Below are 17,437 nucleotides of genomic sequence, written 5' to 3'. Positions count from 1 at the left end.
TTGTATGGATGAGACGTCACGAAAATGTGCTGCGTTTTTGTCGAAGAAAAGGGAGAGAGTGATTGAGATCGATTGAGAGAAAGGGAGATAGAGAAAAAAGACGCTATTGGTGGATGTATTCGTTAAGTAGTTAAACAAATTTTTTTTATTTATTTATTTTATCATTAGTATTCACACATAAGTGTGTAAACAGTGTGAATATAGACATTACATGGAGCGATCATAAACTGGTACATTGTTTTGTCTACTTTTAATAATATACATATATAGAAAAAAACTAAGAAGAAAAGACTAATAAATATCGGTATTGTAATAATGAAATTAATGAAAAGCCAAAAAGGTTTATTTAGGATATCACTTTCTTTTCCAGTCTACCACCGCGTTTGACATAATTATAGTAACTGTTATATACTTCATCCCAAAAATTAAAACTAGCCGTTTTTTCTGCATTAGCCCGCTTCATAACTCGAAGTCTGTCATTTATTTGAAGAAAATGTTGTTCTGCACCATATTCCGGCCATATGATATCGTTTTTCTTGTGTGGCGGTGTAGGATTCCTAGAAGTTAATTATTTTATAAGTTGAATTTTATCACAGGGTGTTCTTACGCACCTTTATTGAGATACAAATATAATAATTGTTATTTTTAACAAATTAATAATAAACAAATTAAAAATACTTCGCTTAACCGAAAAACGCCTCTCAATATTTCAAAGAACATTGTATTATTTTATTACCCATGAAAATATTTCTGCTTTTAAACCAATCCCAGAATTCCAAACAGGTAGTTTTATTGACAGTCAAGATAGTAAATAAGCTATATAGTAATTATTTTTACAATAATATTATTTTGATTATTTTTCAATGGGCATAATTTAAAAATAATGGATGTCAGAGACAATTTTACGTTAGCAACTGGTCTAAACTTCAATATGTATTAGTGTAAAGCAACTTACCCATATTTTATAAAGTTGGTAAATAAAACTGTCATGGTTTCACGCATTTGCTCAGTTCTGCTATCAACAGTATCTTCAAAAAAATTTGTGACCTTAGTTCTAAATAAGTAACCCAGTTCATCTGCATGAGAAACACCTGGAAAACTTATATTATAGCGTAACTTAGCCCAATTTAGCATTCCGTCAAAGTCAAATTGATATAAATACACCTTGTTACTGCCCTTTCGCGCCTTGTGTGTTCTTACCCACCAATCAATACTATAAATGTTTTGAATATCGGTAATATAATTCGTAAGGCACAGTAAGCAAAATTCATCATCCGTTATATTGACTTTTCCAAAGTAAAAATGTGTGATAGATTTTGACAAGTCTATTGCTTCACTGGAACCTTGCGGGTACTCAATGTTAGATGGGATGAGAATTTCTAAATTGTGTTTTAGTCTTTCTACATTTCGTTTATCCTTTAATATATATGGTATCATGTAAATACCTTCATTTGTATTTACACCTGTTAGGACTGGAACATTCTGAGGTATTCCATTTTTTAATATTTTCTCTGGTTCCATTTCTATGATTGCATTGGTACAGGCCTTATCAACAGTCGGCGCGAATGGTGAAAATGGTCTTATTATGGCATATGGATCTGTCGGTATCAACCGCAAATATCCTTTAGAAAGCTCCTCTATTTCCATTTCTCGTAATCTCTGTACTATCTTCCTTGAATCGTTAGCTCTGATACCCATTCTCTCTGCTAGTAAAAACGTGAAATCTTTTGCATGCCTTAGAGAAAACCTGTGATGAACAGCGTTTCCGCTGATTATAACAACTCGCTGAAACAGTCCAGTTGTTTTTTTAGATAGCATCAAATAATGTGCTAACGTGCCCCCAGAACTGTGTCCACCTATTGTGATTTTCCTGCTATCACCTCCGAAAAATTGTATATTCTTGTTAATCCACTTTAACGACAATAACACATCTTTTAAACCAGCGTTTCCACAGGCATATTCCTCATTAACAGATAAAAATCCAAACACATTCAATCTAAAAAAAAATAGCATTTTAAGATATACTACAATATATATTTTAAATAGTCTTTTATACTACTACTATACTAATATACTATAATATCGTATCTAATTCGGCGGAGAGAACATGAAGTTTCATAAAGTCTTTCTTAGGCGTAGGCTTCTTCCTTTCCAGGTGATTGTTCTATTACTGTGTTGGTATTTTGTTATCACTTGGCTTTTCAATTTGCATTGAATGTAGAAAGGAGTAGAACTGATTGCACTGTGCGGGTGTGTCCGAGAGAGGTGCTTGTGGAGGAATAAAGCTTTGCCTACTCTTATGTATATAAGAAATACATATTTCTCAAAGACAAATGCGTATTATATTTAAACGATATGTTATTGGTAAACAAGTCGGTGCCTATAAATAAAAACCCCATTACAAACCTGTAATTCATTGAAACAAAAATAATGTTTTTTTGTAATATATGCTCAGGTCCGTAAATTATATCGACATTTCCTGATAGTATGTTAAGCGCACCACCATGTATATTAACAAATGTAGGCAATGGTTCATTTGTAATATTGCCTGGAATGTATATGTTAAGGTACAAACAATCCTCACTAATCTGATCTCTCCTGTACACTAATTCTAATTGAGGACACACAGGACTTTCTTGTGTTGCATCAAGGATATGTGGCCAAGGCGCCTTTGGTGTTGGCGGCTGTAAACACCGACAATTTATTAATTTGAGGTTAAGAAATGAATACTCTGAGATAGTAATTTAAATACAATACATATAAAGTATAAACTATCACTTCAAATAAAAGTAATGGGTATATTAAAAAAAAAATAACTCGTTTTTAACTATAAAAATTGAGCAATAACATCTATTCATCTATGAAATATGTATCGTATATGAATAAAACTTACCATAAATCTAAATTCACCTGACACGGCTTCGGCGTAGGGTATGCCTTGAAAAGAATAGTAACTAAAATTTTTGTATACATTTAATTTACCTCTCACTAAACCAGTACTGGTGTTCACAATTATGTGTTTATTAACCGACACATAAGTAGCGACGTGTAACAACGAAAATATTATGATAAATACGTGGATAACGTTTACATACATATTTTTTGTTTTTCTCTAGATTTATAAAAACAATTGATTCGTTATTAATATAGTAGGTATTCGCACCCATACTAATTGAAACATACTAAACTATTACGATGGTATATTACAGTTACGTTTTGAAACTTATCATATAGATACATATTAATATAATTACTTATACTTGTAACGCGCTATTGATTACACAAGTTAATTTCACCTGAATTAGACAAATTAATATTCATTACGACCATTTAAAATAAAAGTTACCTAAGCACAGGAAAACTACAGATATGTCAAAAGTAGTGGAGCGATGCATCAACGGAAAGAAAAGAAATGGTATAAAGGGATTACAAAATAAGGAAAAAAAGCCCAAGGTATCACAATAAAAAAAAATGGAATGAAATATATTTTAATGTAGTATATAAAATGATAGACTTTTATTAGTATAATTATAAAACGAAATATGTTTTTTGTGAACCATCACATTACCAGAATGCTGGCAAGGACATTGGCGGCCTTTTAAGAATTGGTACGCTTTTTTCTTGAAGGACCTTAAGTCGAATTAGATCAGAAATACTTAATTGGGCAGCTGGTTCCGCATACAGGTGCGTGGCAAGATTTGCTTTAAGAGTCACTCAGTTGTGGTACAATCGACATCGAGATGATAAAACTAAGCTCTGAACAATGTCTATGTTAATTGCGGTAAAAGATGCAGAGGAACCCCACATACGTATCTTGTCTTATCCTCCAGTCGCGACTTGTGCCCGACAATGGTACTGGGTCGTTTTAAGCAGATTTTAACCATATTCCGGAAAAAATCCCAGGTATAAGTTACATACTAAAAGCAAATTCAATGCTTTCCATTCTGAATTACTATTTAAAAATACTTACTAAAATCGAGATGAACAGTCATACATGCAGCATAGGGTATTCCCAAGAACAAGTAATTAATATTAAAAATACTTATTCAATACAATTTGATTGGTATAATAAAAAGTTCAATAATTTTATCAATAATTTATTAATGTGATCTATAATTTGCTAACATATTTATGGTCCCTTAATAAATAGGCATAAGGCTTAATACTTACAAAATATAGAGATGAACTATAGGGTAAGTTGAAGGAAAATTCGACTTAAGTATCGAAATATTATTTCATAGAAGTAAAGCGTCAATACTATTCGCCAAATAACCAACAAATCTATGCGTTTAACTTTTCTTCACTATTATGGTACATGCCGTAGATACCTAATACTATCTAGCCGTAATAAATAATAACCTAGGAACCTTAAGCAGTTAATACAACTTTATATACAAAGATTTTTATTAGTAAAACTGTTTTAATCTTTTCTTATTTATTTGTAAATTTTATAATCGTTTTTAAATAAATCTCATACGACTAATTAATTATGTCTAAACATCATCTTACAAGCAAACATCGAGATCAAAAGTATTTTTTTGTTATTTTTGTGAATTGTTATGTGTGTAACACAGATTTATATAATTATTTTGTTAAAAAAAATAAACCTGCAAGTGACAAAAGGATTCGAGTCTACTTTAAATACGTATTTTACATTAATTGTGTAAAAAGTTGATAGTACCAAATATTGTTTATTCTGTGTTTGTAACAAAAGAATAAACAATAAAATACATTAATATCATAAAATGCGCAACGTCTTATTTAAATAACATTTAAAGTCTAGTCTAGTCGGTAGGTGATATACGAATGCTTTTCTATTATTTACTATCCAAATATACTTGAGACAAAACTATTAATTGAGGAAGTAAACGTAGAGAAGAGTCCAGGAGACTGCGTGGGGGCAGGTGGCGGTCTTGGTGGTCCTGCAGGTCGGTAATATGGACCTCCGTCGATTCGCTAAGAAAAATATGATGATTAAAAAATCTTTTTGTACGTATTCTATATTCAAAACATGAATAATAATATTTATTAGCCGCTTTTTGTTGTAGCTGCTGCGGCATTTAATTCTTTGACTTCATAAACCTGAAGACTTTACAAATAGCAATATTTAGTTAGCAATAGTTAGCACTAGTCCCAAGCAACATTTGTAATTGAGAATATTACTTGAACTTATTATGAATATGGGCGATAATGGGAATTAAAAATAATGTATGAAGATGTGATGGATTTTTACGTCTTACCTTTTATAGATGCTTATGCAATATTAGCCAAGATAATTATGAAACTTTTGAACACTCCAACTTCAGAGTATGGGATATGTTAGCTGTGCAAATCTTTAATCATGCAAACAATAGCGCAAGCCCTATGCGGCTTCAGAGTTTTAATACCAATATTAGATAAATAAAATGAATGAAATCATTAAGGAAATATCGCAAAGGAAACGATAGTGTAACAAGATTTAAAAAAAATACAAAATGAAAATAAGACGTTTCTCTCTAAGATATAAATTATAAAGTGTTATTATTTTACTTTATACAAAAGCATTTAATTTCCATTTATTCATTTTTATAATATTGTTACACGTTTCTTAATATAATAATAAAGCATATTTTTTACCATAAACATCTAAGCCAAAACAACGTTATATATACAAGTAACATACGTCTAAATCTAATCGAAGGTTTATTCTTGTGGAAAGGAGATCGTCCCATCTACCTTCGAAGTTGTCGTTTTAGTATTATTTTTGTTTGGTCTCCTTGTAACCTGTTTAGCCATTGCACCAGAAGGCGGGTAATCCTAGAGTGCATTATATACAAACATAATAATCTGTAGGCAATTTCGTATAATTACATATTAATATTCAAGCAACTAGTAACAAGTAATTTGGTTTGTGTATTTTCAATCATTAAACAAAATCATAGATTTTTAGTTTTTAAGGTGTAGGTTTTAGCCAAGCTACTCTAAATTACGTCCATAGATGATTCCATTGGAGTTATGCACCAATGTTCGAACACATGATTTGCAAAAGTACGTAGGCTAACAAATTTCTCTATTTGAAAGGATTATCATCATATTTACAATTCCTATTAAGTTTCTTGTTAAAGTAATACATTAATAAAATACAACCGCCACCATAAAGAGCACAACAAGTTATAGGGTATCTAATCTTAAGGTTGTATTTTTATATACAATTTAAATATTTATCAAATTAATGGATTGGTACGTACTTTCGCCGAATGAAGGGTAACGTTTAAAAGTGTTGGGTGACTTTCAATCACAAAGAACTCTACTTCTTGGGGTAAGTATCCTTCTGCGGAGACCTGTAAAAGAGTACATAAAATACATTTGATATTCATACTTTAAAATGTTTACTAATTTTTAGTACAAGAAAATAAAACATTTAAATGTGTGCCGCATTAAAAAAAAAAGATATACTCTGGCATGGTGACCAATGGTGTGGCCGCGAATCTTCAAAAAGAGAATTACCTCCAATTTGTATGTTCCTGGTAGTAGAATGCGCCAGAACTCTCCGTATTTAGTTGTGTGGTATGTGACCTCACGTCCTTTGACCCGAATGGCGGCACTCTCCACGGGGTTACCATTATCATCCATTACGAACCCGTGGGCACCGCGGTGAGCCTCCGCCAAGTATTTTATCAGGGACTGTGAACAATATAAATGTAGTTCTTCTACAATTCTACAGAGTTTATCCTTTTTTAATGATTTTATTCAGAATCGTAATCAAATTTTTTCTTTGACGCAATGTTTCTGCGTAGAGAGAGAGAAACTCAAGTCAAGGTTGGAGGTTTATAATTCGACAAGGTTTTTGCTGAATTTGGTAAGTAAAAAAGTAAGAAGTTCAAAAATGTGAGCAGTATTCCATATTAGGTCGTACTTGAGCCTTGCAAAACTGCATACTAGCCCATAGCCAGTTTTTTGGAAGGCTTTTTCTTCCTGATGACTGCGGAATTGGACTTCTTTCGATATTCCAACCGAAGAATACTGAGGCTATGTGAAGTACTAATGAGAGCGCCGTCAAATTGAGGAGATCCGACAAAACGAACAAACCTGAGTCTTTGTTAGGTTGCAACTACCCCACACACAGAAACTTTCTCCAGTATTTTTTCAATTTTGGAAACAAGTTTGTTACGGTTCTCATCGATGTCAGATCGATGCATCATTCAGATCGAACAGGGTTCTCTCGCACACAATCTTACGGAGCACGCCGTCAACTAGGACTTTAATGCTACGTTCTACAAGAATATTACCCAGTCATCGGACAAACTGTATAGTTTCGACAGAAGTATTTCTAATGATAATTGAAAAAAGAAATAATAATGTTACATAGACTGCGCGCGAAGATCATAACCGGTTCTGTACATTTCATAAAATGTAATTAAAAGTATTTAATTACATTTGTTGTTAATTAATTTACGTACGTAGTAAGTAGTTAATTTACATACCTGTCTATTATCCTGCCAATACTTCGCTAATTCATGTGCGGGTGGATATTTACAACAAGATATCTCCAATGTGATTTCCATGCAGCCGTGCCACAAATAGTTATAATCCTGCATTCCTCCTGCATAATTTTTTCAAAAAATTATTTTCTATGAAGCCATTATCTAATAGTATTAGCTAGGAATTTATTAAGTATAGAAACATACCGGTCAGTGGATACCAAGCAGCTCCATTAGTGATGCCCTTTTCGAACCTCGGTATCTCGCTCCTGCATGAAACACCACGTGACATTTTGGCGTGGTTGTTGGAGTAGACGAGCGCCAGGTGACGGAATACATCATCATCGGGAGCGATTGAGGGGGAGTGTGCGTAGCTTTGGAACACTGCGTTTAAGGGATATGTAGGACGAAACACAAGGTTAATCAATTTATCCATGTCTTTTTAAAGGAACTCTCATAAATTATCTTACTTATTTTCATACAAGATTTCTATAGTGAAGATGTTTGTATAGTCAAGGTAGAACTATTTTAGACTAGTGAGTTTTAAATAAAGGAGGTTAATGAAGGCTTTAGGAAGGTACACCATTACTTCCTTAATGTCAGTTATACCGATACTACTATCGCTAGGCTTTCTAAACGGGAAGAATCTAATAGTTGAGTTATTTAGGAATATAGGTTTATATAAATTCACCTACGATACTCACCGTGATACCAAAATATACCTAAATCGTTTTACCTGTTAAAACTTTCTTAACACAATTAAAATACATAATCAAACAATGAAAACTCTCCATTTAGCAATACATTACCTGAACACAATACCGAGGACCTGCATATCCCTATGAGGCAGCATGGAAAACAGGAAGCTACAGATCCATAACGATAAAAGTACAAAGTAAAAAGCCTAGCCTATTTGTACATTTTATTACATTCTTAAAAGACTTTAAATATAACTAACTACCTCTTGCTATAAATACAAGGTGCTCATAAAATCAAAATATAATTTATTCTTCAACTGGCAAAATCAACTTTTATCAAATATCCTAATTGACATTTACTTTTAGCGTAGACCGAAGTCTCTTGCCAATTTATTTGTGAACACTACACTTACTTTTCTCGACGAAGATTCGATATTATTTGTAAATGAAACATTAGACAAAATCTAGATTGTAGTTTCGCTTTTAAATATGTAACTACATATTCTACTACGTATATTCAATAATATTATTTTCGCATACTTGAGACTGAAATGTTTTAAAGTTAATGTAATATGGTGACGAGACGTGATTCCTTCCGAGTTAAACTTGTAAAATTAGACGGTAAAACCGCAATAGCATCATAAAATCTTTAATTATACTTACTAGAGCTGGGCGTGTTATCAAATGGATAGGAGGCAACCAGGGCTCCTCCGTGTAGAGATCCCGAAAGCACGAACTGTATCTTACTAATCCATTCCTTAACTGCTTCAGTTTCAGGCTGGGGTTGCTTGGTATTTGCTTTGAAGAAGTCAGGGAAGTTTCTGTTTAAATCATATCGACGAGCGTTGTGCCTGTAATAAAACTGGAGTTTCATATCTTATACACATTTATTCTTCAACTAATTTGGGTTAATAGTACATTTATATATATCTGTGACTTTTTTTCATGTACCTAAGTAAATAAATCACAGTGCAAGGATCGACCCCTTCGTGTGGCTAACATTTTAGAAAAGCCTCCTCAACCAATAAAAGCGAGTGATTATAGTTGGTGACAAAATTGTCATGGAAAAAATAGCTTAATAATGTTAAAAATAACGGCTATTTAATTGGTCTCGCTCTGATTCCTCAATATTTTTGTATGGTGTCAACTGTAATTGCATGTGCAACATGTGATTTCTTTTATATTGATAGAACATGGATATGATTTTATTTAAACGATTTAAAAAATGTGTCAAGGTCGCAATACACAAAAATGGCATTGTACATAAAATATTGCTTTTTTTGTTTTACATTTAAGTTTCGTGTTTGTTTATGTCTGAATTTTTTTCTTTCAAACTTTCCTCAGAGTTCAAGGAAAATTAAATAGAAAAATTGTCCCCGCAGTCTTCTCGTTTTATATAAACCCTTTGCCGAAAATACGAGCACCCTTCCGTCTTTTCTAACATCAAAGACACAGTTATTGGTCCCGTGAGTTAAGGTCCTTCACCTACCCAACAGCAACCCACGCACTAGAAATACCCAACTCAAGCAAAGTATTTACCTGCCATGAATTGTGTCGCATTGTCCCTCTCGCGAGATTGAGTACCCGTCAGGATTCATTGACGGCATGAGGTGAATACGTGTGTTGTCTAATAACCACTTTATGTATGAATCGCTCTCGTAGGACGTCACTAGGTACTGAAATTTTAGAACAATAATTTGTAGGTAGACGAACATTAAAATACCTCTATTACGTTTGAACATATGTACATAATCCATAAACATCCCAGTACCATATACAGAAATGAACTGTTTTATTAGAGAAGCAAATAATTTAAACAAATTTACCTGAATTAAATGCAAAAGTAACTCCCTTCCAACGACTTCGTTTCCGTGTATGTTTGCTACGTACTTGACATCGGGTTTGCCAATCATATGCTCGTATGGTGAAGCTGATACAACCATCACCCACAGTTCCCGTCCTAAAATATATAAATTAATTTAAATAACACATTTTAAACGCCTTTTCTAATTGAGTTACTGATACTACTACATATTATTCATGCGTGGGAAAGGCATGTCTTAGATCAATTATAGACAAAATGAAAAAAATATTAATAGTCTTTTTATTTTCGTGAAAATTCACGATTTTTAACTGTGTGTTTTAGCTTTCTGTACCAAAACCAGTTAGCGAATGAGACAAGAAGTACTTTTATCTGATTAAACACAAAATGTTTTTTTAATAACCTGCTACGGAACGAACATATTGTCATCAATTGAAATAATGAAATAGGTTTAATTAATCCGTATACCTTGCACAGACTTTCCGATAGAGTAGAGCGCAGTAAGAGAAGGATGACGAGTAGATACTGCTCGTAGATATCGTGTCATCTGGTCATGGTCGTGATAGCTGAACTCCAGATCGGTACCACCATCACGGGACTCTTGCTCACCTTCATTAGGTTGATCTTGTCCTGCTTTATTATATGAATATGTTATTCAAATGTATTTATTTATTTATTTATCCTTTATTGCCTTATGTACAAAATTTATGAGAAATGTTTGTAAAATAAGACATTAAATAAAACTTAGAAAAGGCAGAGGCAAAGGAGGTATTTGAAGACTTAAGTTTGCGACTGGTAGATAGTACGAGTGACGAAGAAATGTAAAATAGGTATGCCATAGTGACCAAACGTATTAAATTTTTCATTTACATTTTTTTGAATTTTTATGTAGATTCATATATTAATCTAGTTCAAGTCATATGTCGGTCGTCGTATTGTTTATTATTTTATCCCATATATCTTTACTCGTGACTGTGTACTATTAATCTTTGTTTAATACTGAGAGTCACTACATTATTGCAGAGAGCCATCCACTGCAATATATATATATATATATATATATATATATATATATATATATATATATATATATATATTCTTAAGGCTAATATAATATTATTATTATATTGGCCTTAAGAATTCAAAAGTCCTCTTATTATTTGACGATTATATTTGTACTTATTTTGCAAGGAATTATCAAATAAATATGTACATACCAGGCAAATGAATATCCGCATGTTGCGCCCACGTCGTTCCTACTATGCTCAGCAATAAGAATATGCGACAAATCTCTATTTTCCAACCCATCTGAAATAATTACTTCTATTATAATGATATTTTATAATATAACATGAATTAATCGTAAACTACCGTAAGTTAACGTCATTATTAATAATTGAAGAAGTGAGTGGATGAAGGTGGTGTGGTATAATTTATTATGCTATGGTGGTACAAAAACCCTGAATACTGAAAATACGACAGATCACCTTCATCCACTCATGTCTTCAATTATATAGATGAAACAAATAATTAAATGTCCCATTTCCGTGTTATATTTTATTATTAACTCATATTGTACATCATGTATTATTATAGCAATTTAGTCCTAATAGTTTCTTTTGCGATTTGGAATTTAAAAAATCTATGCCCCAAGTTCCATTTATAGACATATTTTATTAATAATGCACAAATTTAAACCAAGTTAAAGTAAATAACTTCTTCCGCTTTGTAATTATTGGTGGTCCACTGGGCAAGTGGGCAAGGCACTATCACGACCGGTCTATTTGAGGGTCACTGGGTTAGCTAGTATATCAACTATACTGTGTGAAAAATTTATAGAGAGTTTATATAAAAACCTTTTCATGTAGATACGTACTCATCACTATGTTTTATTCACATTTGGTTTTGTTGTTTATTATTCCTAGCCGGCTACTGATTAAACTAGATTATGGTATTAAAACTCGTTATCTACTATTTACTTTTAAGTTTTTAAATATGTAACTTGTAATATACATAACGGTAAGTTTTAACAATTTAATTCCTTGACTTTTATTAGGTCATATTCGTGCTGGTTTTCGTATAGAAAAAAGAAAGTTATAGCGGTATCACAAACCATTGCCGAGGATTTATTGTTGTGGCCTAAGATTTAAATGTTCTACTTAATGCCTTTTTCCGCAGAGTCATCTAGACGTATTATAAATTACAAGTTTTCGTAACTTTGCAAAAGCTAGCCTACACAGGGGATATATCTATACTTATAATAAATTCATGTATATATAGTGAGGAAAACCCATTTTAAAGGTACAATAACAATATAAGATACGTTATAATATACTCTTTTATGAAAACATTATTGATATTGACACATAACAATGAACATTCTAAATCCCTAACTCAACTTGTTTTTACGTAGATAAACGTATAGATTTACACAATGACTTAAGCCTATACTGTTAATTACCTAAAAAAATACTAATTAAAACTCTTGATTTTCACATCGTGACGATCAACAAACAATGCAACACACTTTTTGCTCAGTGAAAGTTTTAAACAAATGCGATTTGAATTGCTAAGCGATTCTGCAAGTAGTACATAACTTAACGTATTCGCCTTACTTATGTCGTGATTCATTTTGGGCACTTGAACTTTTTCAAAATAACACAGACACTTTACAAACATTTCGCTGTGACACACAACTTGTAAAACAGTTGTTTAACTCATAAAATATCCCTATGCTTCTCATCAAATTTTGCCCTATAAAGTCATTAATATTTTCAAGCCAGCGTTTAAAATTAAATTCAAAGGCGAGAACAACCTTGAAAACGGTAAAGAGGTCAATAGCAATTATTAATATTAAATATGTGAACTGGTATATAATCGCTATGCACCAGCGGGACACAAACAATATTTAATTGCACGATATCAAAACTTTTTATGCGGTATTTTCTTAGGTTCGTGCTCATCAACAAAATATTAGATAAATGTAAATTCCTTATAAAAATTATAGCGAAACATATAAAATAGACGCCTAAATCGTAACCTGACATAGCATTTTCATCATATCCAAAATATAGTTTAAAGGGAACTGTTGTTTAAAAAGAAAACTTTAATACGTAAATAAGTAAGTATTTCTTTGTTCTAAAGTTTTTAAGCTTAAAAGTTTTAAAACATAAACAACATACCTCGTACCGAAATTGTTTTCGGTTTTATAAACACTAAAAGTTTTTTGTTCTCATTTATAAGTCACGTATCTTATAATAACTCGCGTTTGGAATGTGGTCGCGTAAGTCAAAACAGGGACAAATCAGTCCTTTTGACCGAACGCCTGAAGCTCAACTGGCGACTGAGAGCGCTCTGCTAAGTGCTAACCACGGGTACCGCATCATCTGCGTCGACGTACACAGACACATGATCGGAAAGCACTTTCTCTTGAAACAAGCCTCTATAGGCCTCTATCTCAAACGAATAAGGTTTAGTTTATGACTGTTCTACTTGGTAATTTTCTTCTCTAGTCGCGGCATAAGTGACGGTATAAAGTTATTCATAGAGGCCGTGACGTTGGAGTGTCAAACGCTTTTCCCGAAGATAAAATTACATTAATATTTTATATTAATAGGTAATTTGAAGCAACTTCCAGTAACCTTCAAGTTTAATCTGTTTACTTCTACGTTACCTTTCTGATATCTTTTAAAATTATTATGTGTCTGAAAAATATACAATGTATGGTGATATTCACTGTAGCCACCTAAACTTGAATTATATTTTCAAAATAAGACAGAAAATTTTTTGCTGTGACACAACTTTGTAAAACAGTTGTTATACTCTTAAAATATCCCTATGCTTCTATATATGCGAATTGTGACCTATATGCCTATTATATTGTGACTATATAATTTGAGTATCTATCTATCAATTAGGAAAAAAGAAAAAGGGCACTCAGCCAATATTCTCCAATTTCCTGCATCCGCCTGGGAAATTGTACTGAACCAATACTGTTTAATTCTAATACAGTTGGATTGCATTATTTACTTACTAAATATATTCAGTATATAAGAAAACTTATTCGCCTACGAATTTGATACGATTATATTAATAATACTTTTCTTTACATCACAAAACATGAAAAAACAGGACACGAAACATACACAAAGACAGTTTCTTCCAAAGTCGAAAGAAATACAAACACAAAAAATCTAAAGCATGCCGGCTTCCTCACGATATTTTTTTTTACTTGGGTAAATACATTGCGCGTTGCCTTTACTATAGAAGCAAGTGTTGACGAACATGGATAGAAAAGTACACAACCGGGGTCCGCCCAGACCAACGAACACATATCATAGCATAACAAAATAGCACGGCTGTGGCGTTCCCGAATTGGACACGTATTTAGTAATAATATGTATTTTTTACACGTTATTATAAGTATTAATTGAAACCTTACAATAAATGTATATGTACAATGCAAATATCGTGAGGATACTTGCTGTGTCAAGTATCCTTACAAACCAACAATGGGCGTGAAGAGGCAGATACAACCGCAGCATCGTATGACGGGAAGCGGATAAGGCTCTGCTGGTATCGTTGTTGTCTCCGCATCCCGCATAAGGCGATTGTTGGTGGCGCCTTGGGGTATGGGTATTGGTACTATGCACAATAGTGAGTCCCACATAACCTTTCTGCACCAAACAGTCGCGCCGTGGAAGAGTATGCGCAATGCATTTCCCCAAGTAAAAAAATAAAATGATTACCTTTTTCTGATTTAATGTGGCGTGATTGATAGACGACGAACATAACATGCTTTAGGTTTTTTCTTTATTATAAGTTCCTTAAGTTAGTTACTTTAACATACACTCAAAGGTTTTGCCTCTTGCCTTAATTATGCTTTGAATGATTGAGTGTCAAATCTTAGTGAATGTTTCATTTCCACGTTCTAGAGGCACTTTAAAATTAAAATAACAATACGACAAGGTCTTTGCAGTACTTTTTCTTGTTCTGATAGTTTTGCATTCAGCAACTCGGTCAAGGTCGCAGAGATCTGATAAAACTACCCTCATGTGAGAGCTCTTTGGCAATTCTTGTTTGAGTTGCAAAAATGTCATCTTTTTTGTTCTATAAGCGTGCAGATTACAATAAAGAGAAGAGATTATGAACGTTTACTCGTTTATGCTGTCTGAGATTTTTTTACGATTTATAATATAAGATAAACTATAATGTTAAATTAATTACAATATTATTCAAATTTATATAAAAGTAAACTGTAGTTTTATAATAAGTTGGCCCGATCTCATTGGCTTGGTTCTGCGAGACCTGTAAGGCTCTGGGTTTAATATCTCGTCTAGTCTAGTCTCCCTCTCCTTAAAGCCCAATCAAACTATCCTACTATGAATCTGTATGTATATAATGGGCATCTTTAATGGGGCATATAAGAATATTTCTCCGTTTCTATAAAACCGTGTGCACCCAATTAATTATTGAACTGCATTATTTTCCATTTCATTCTGAAACTTAAATAATGGTTTGAAAAAGTGTTTTTAATTTTCTGTTACATATAAAACGTAATTATATCGAGATGAACGCTATAGTAGGCCAAGTGCAGTAATGTTTCAGTTAATAAAATTCCAACATCCTTAAGACGTAACTCCGGATAACATTGCTAAATTACCAGTTTTTGTCCTGCAAAATATAATAATCATTTATTTAAATGAGGAATATGTAATCAGGCAGCATAGAAGAAAAGACGCCATCAATTTTTGGGTCTAAGGCTGTAAAATGCGCATATAGAAAGAAAGTTCTGGTATAGCGTCGGGTTACTACGACCTTAGGGTAAGAGTTGCCCGCTGAAGTTACTTGGCCAACACTGCTCTTAAAAGTAATAAAATATAATGAAAAGACATACATATATTACAATAATGACTCTTATATAGTCACAGCAATATAAATTTACTAAGCAATATAAAAAAATTATATTGCTGTGACTATATAACCAACTAGCGGCCCGTCCCGGCTTCGCACAAGTGCACATTTATTATTGTATCATTTAGGCATAAACGTACCTAAATAATAATTTATTTAGCCATAGTGTATCCCTGGCTGCCTTTTTTACGGGACTTGATGAAGACAATATGCTAACAAAATAAATAATATCAACGGGTTACTTTTTAAAACATTTTACTAAGGTTTAAAATATATATTGTACTTGTTTTTTCTTGCCATTAAAATATCCTATATTTATCAGTGATAGCATACAAATGTTAAAAGAATATTTAAAATCGGTCCAGTACTTTTTGAGTCAATTACAACAAACATACATACATACAAATCGTTCTCTTTATTCGTTCGTTTTATTAGTATAGATCATAATAAAGATAGATTTTGATTTCTGTAAGTCGACACTTCGAGCTACATAACTTAGGAAGTTGTAAGATAAACCATTTCCTCCATTCCGACGCTTCCGATAGCGCTTCAATGCATTTTCGAAATAAGGTTAGTTAATGCAAGTTTAATTGCATATTAAAAATGTGTACATTTATAATATGCAATGGAAAAATACTACTCCGTTTGACAGTTATGTCTCGTAGGGTTTTTGAAAATTTGAAAAGCGAACTTTGAAAATATTTATTATTTTTTGGATGAAATTATTGGATATCTTTTCTCTGTAATTTTTATAAGGCGTTTAGCAAAGGCGGAGTCTTCAACATGCTCAAAGTTTTTAAATGTTCTAGGAGCGAGTTCACGCTACAATACAAGTAAATTGTGATATTAAGGATGTTTACCAACACTTCGTTACGTTTACATTACACAATTATATAAAAGCAGGTAACGGAGACAACTGGTGGCCTTGTCTCTTTAGTTCTTTTTTCAGGCAAGTAAGGTTGCCACTAAAATAGTAAGGATAATTTGTAAGAAGCGCTAATAACTAAATTAATCATAATAATGTACAATTAAATAAACCAAACCTAAAAATAAAGTTTATGATACTTATAAACATTGAGGACAGATGCTCAAATAAGAGATTCTTTAATAAGTGTAAAGACTGAGCTCCTGATTCCTAGACCTAAGGAGTTCCAAATGATACTTTGCACCTTAAATGAGGAGTGATAAAATTAAAGAAGACTAGAAGAAAACAACATTAAATTATCCTTTATCCATAACATTTATTACTAACAAAATGAATATGAAATTTTTAACACTACATATAATATATTTTAGTATAATATATATAATAACAAACAAATATACTGAAAATGTAGCCAGACATGGAATACATCATACATTCTACTACAAAAAGGTTCAAAAATTAACAAAAGGGAACAAACAAACAAAAAGTATTCAATTTAACTAAGTGGTACGTGATTTGGCTGTGTTGTGTGTTGGTGTTAAAGTGAGTGTATGTACGTGAAGGTGTGTTTATGAGGTGTGCTCATCATGTATGTGATTATTGTTTTGAATCAATCAAT

At 32.4% G+C, this 17,437-nt stretch overlaps 2 protein-coding genes across 5 annotated transcripts; both read right to left on the bottom strand.

Annotated features, from left to right (window-relative positions):
* Nucleotides 1-325: 325 nt before the first annotated feature.
* LOC110995101 (juvenile hormone esterase-like) lies at nucleotides 326-4,017 on the bottom strand. The gene is made up of 4 exons (XM_045627891.1): nucleotides 2,894-4,017; nucleotides 2,407-2,684; nucleotides 956-1,996; nucleotides 326-557 (listed from the first exon to the last, which is right to left on the bottom strand). Exons 1-4 carry the CDS (start codon nucleotides 3,095-3,097, stop codon nucleotides 347-349), a joined length of 1,734 nt encoding a protein of 577 aa, XP_045483847.1. The 5' UTR covers nucleotides 3,098-4,017; the 3' UTR covers nucleotides 326-346.
* A 64-nt stretch (nucleotides 4,018-4,081) lies between these two features.
* LOC110995092 (carboxypeptidase D) lies at nucleotides 4,082-13,344 on the bottom strand. Of its 4 annotated transcripts, XM_045627894.1 has the most exons (13): nucleotides 13,163-13,344; nucleotides 11,198-11,288; nucleotides 10,449-10,613; nucleotides 9,985-10,118; nucleotides 9,698-9,834; nucleotides 8,822-9,009; nucleotides 8,270-8,299; nucleotides 7,668-7,844; nucleotides 7,464-7,582; nucleotides 6,487-6,663; nucleotides 6,228-6,320; nucleotides 5,663-5,796; nucleotides 4,839-4,956 (listed from the first exon to the last, which is right to left on the bottom strand). In XM_045627894.1, exons 2-12 carry the CDS (start codon nucleotides 11,286-11,288, stop codon nucleotides 5,683-5,685), a joined length of 1,425 nt encoding a protein of 474 aa, XP_045483850.1. In that variant the 5' UTR covers nucleotides 13,163-13,344; the 3' UTR covers nucleotides 4,839-4,956; nucleotides 5,663-5,682. The 4 variants fall into 4 exon arrangements, with proteins under 4 accessions (XP_045483848.1, XP_045483849.1, XP_022117773.1 ...); XM_045627892.1 differs by lacking the exon at nucleotides 5,663-5,796 and having other exon boundaries at nucleotides 4,082-4,956; nucleotides 13,163-13,343; XM_045627893.1 differs by lacking the exon at nucleotides 5,663-5,796 and having other exon boundaries at nucleotides 4,082-4,956; nucleotides 10,449-10,610; nucleotides 13,163-13,343.
* Between the last annotated feature and the right edge of the window lie 4,093 nt (nucleotides 13,345-17,437).

The sequence above is a fragment of the Pieris rapae genome, chromosome 4, assembly GCF_905147795.1.
Source record: "Pieris rapae chromosome 4, ilPieRapa1.1, whole genome shotgun sequence".
Classification (NCBI taxonomy): domain Eukaryota; kingdom Metazoa; phylum Arthropoda; class Insecta; order Lepidoptera; family Pieridae; genus Pieris; species Pieris rapae.
This window is presented reverse-complemented; position numbering and strand designations above follow the sequence as displayed.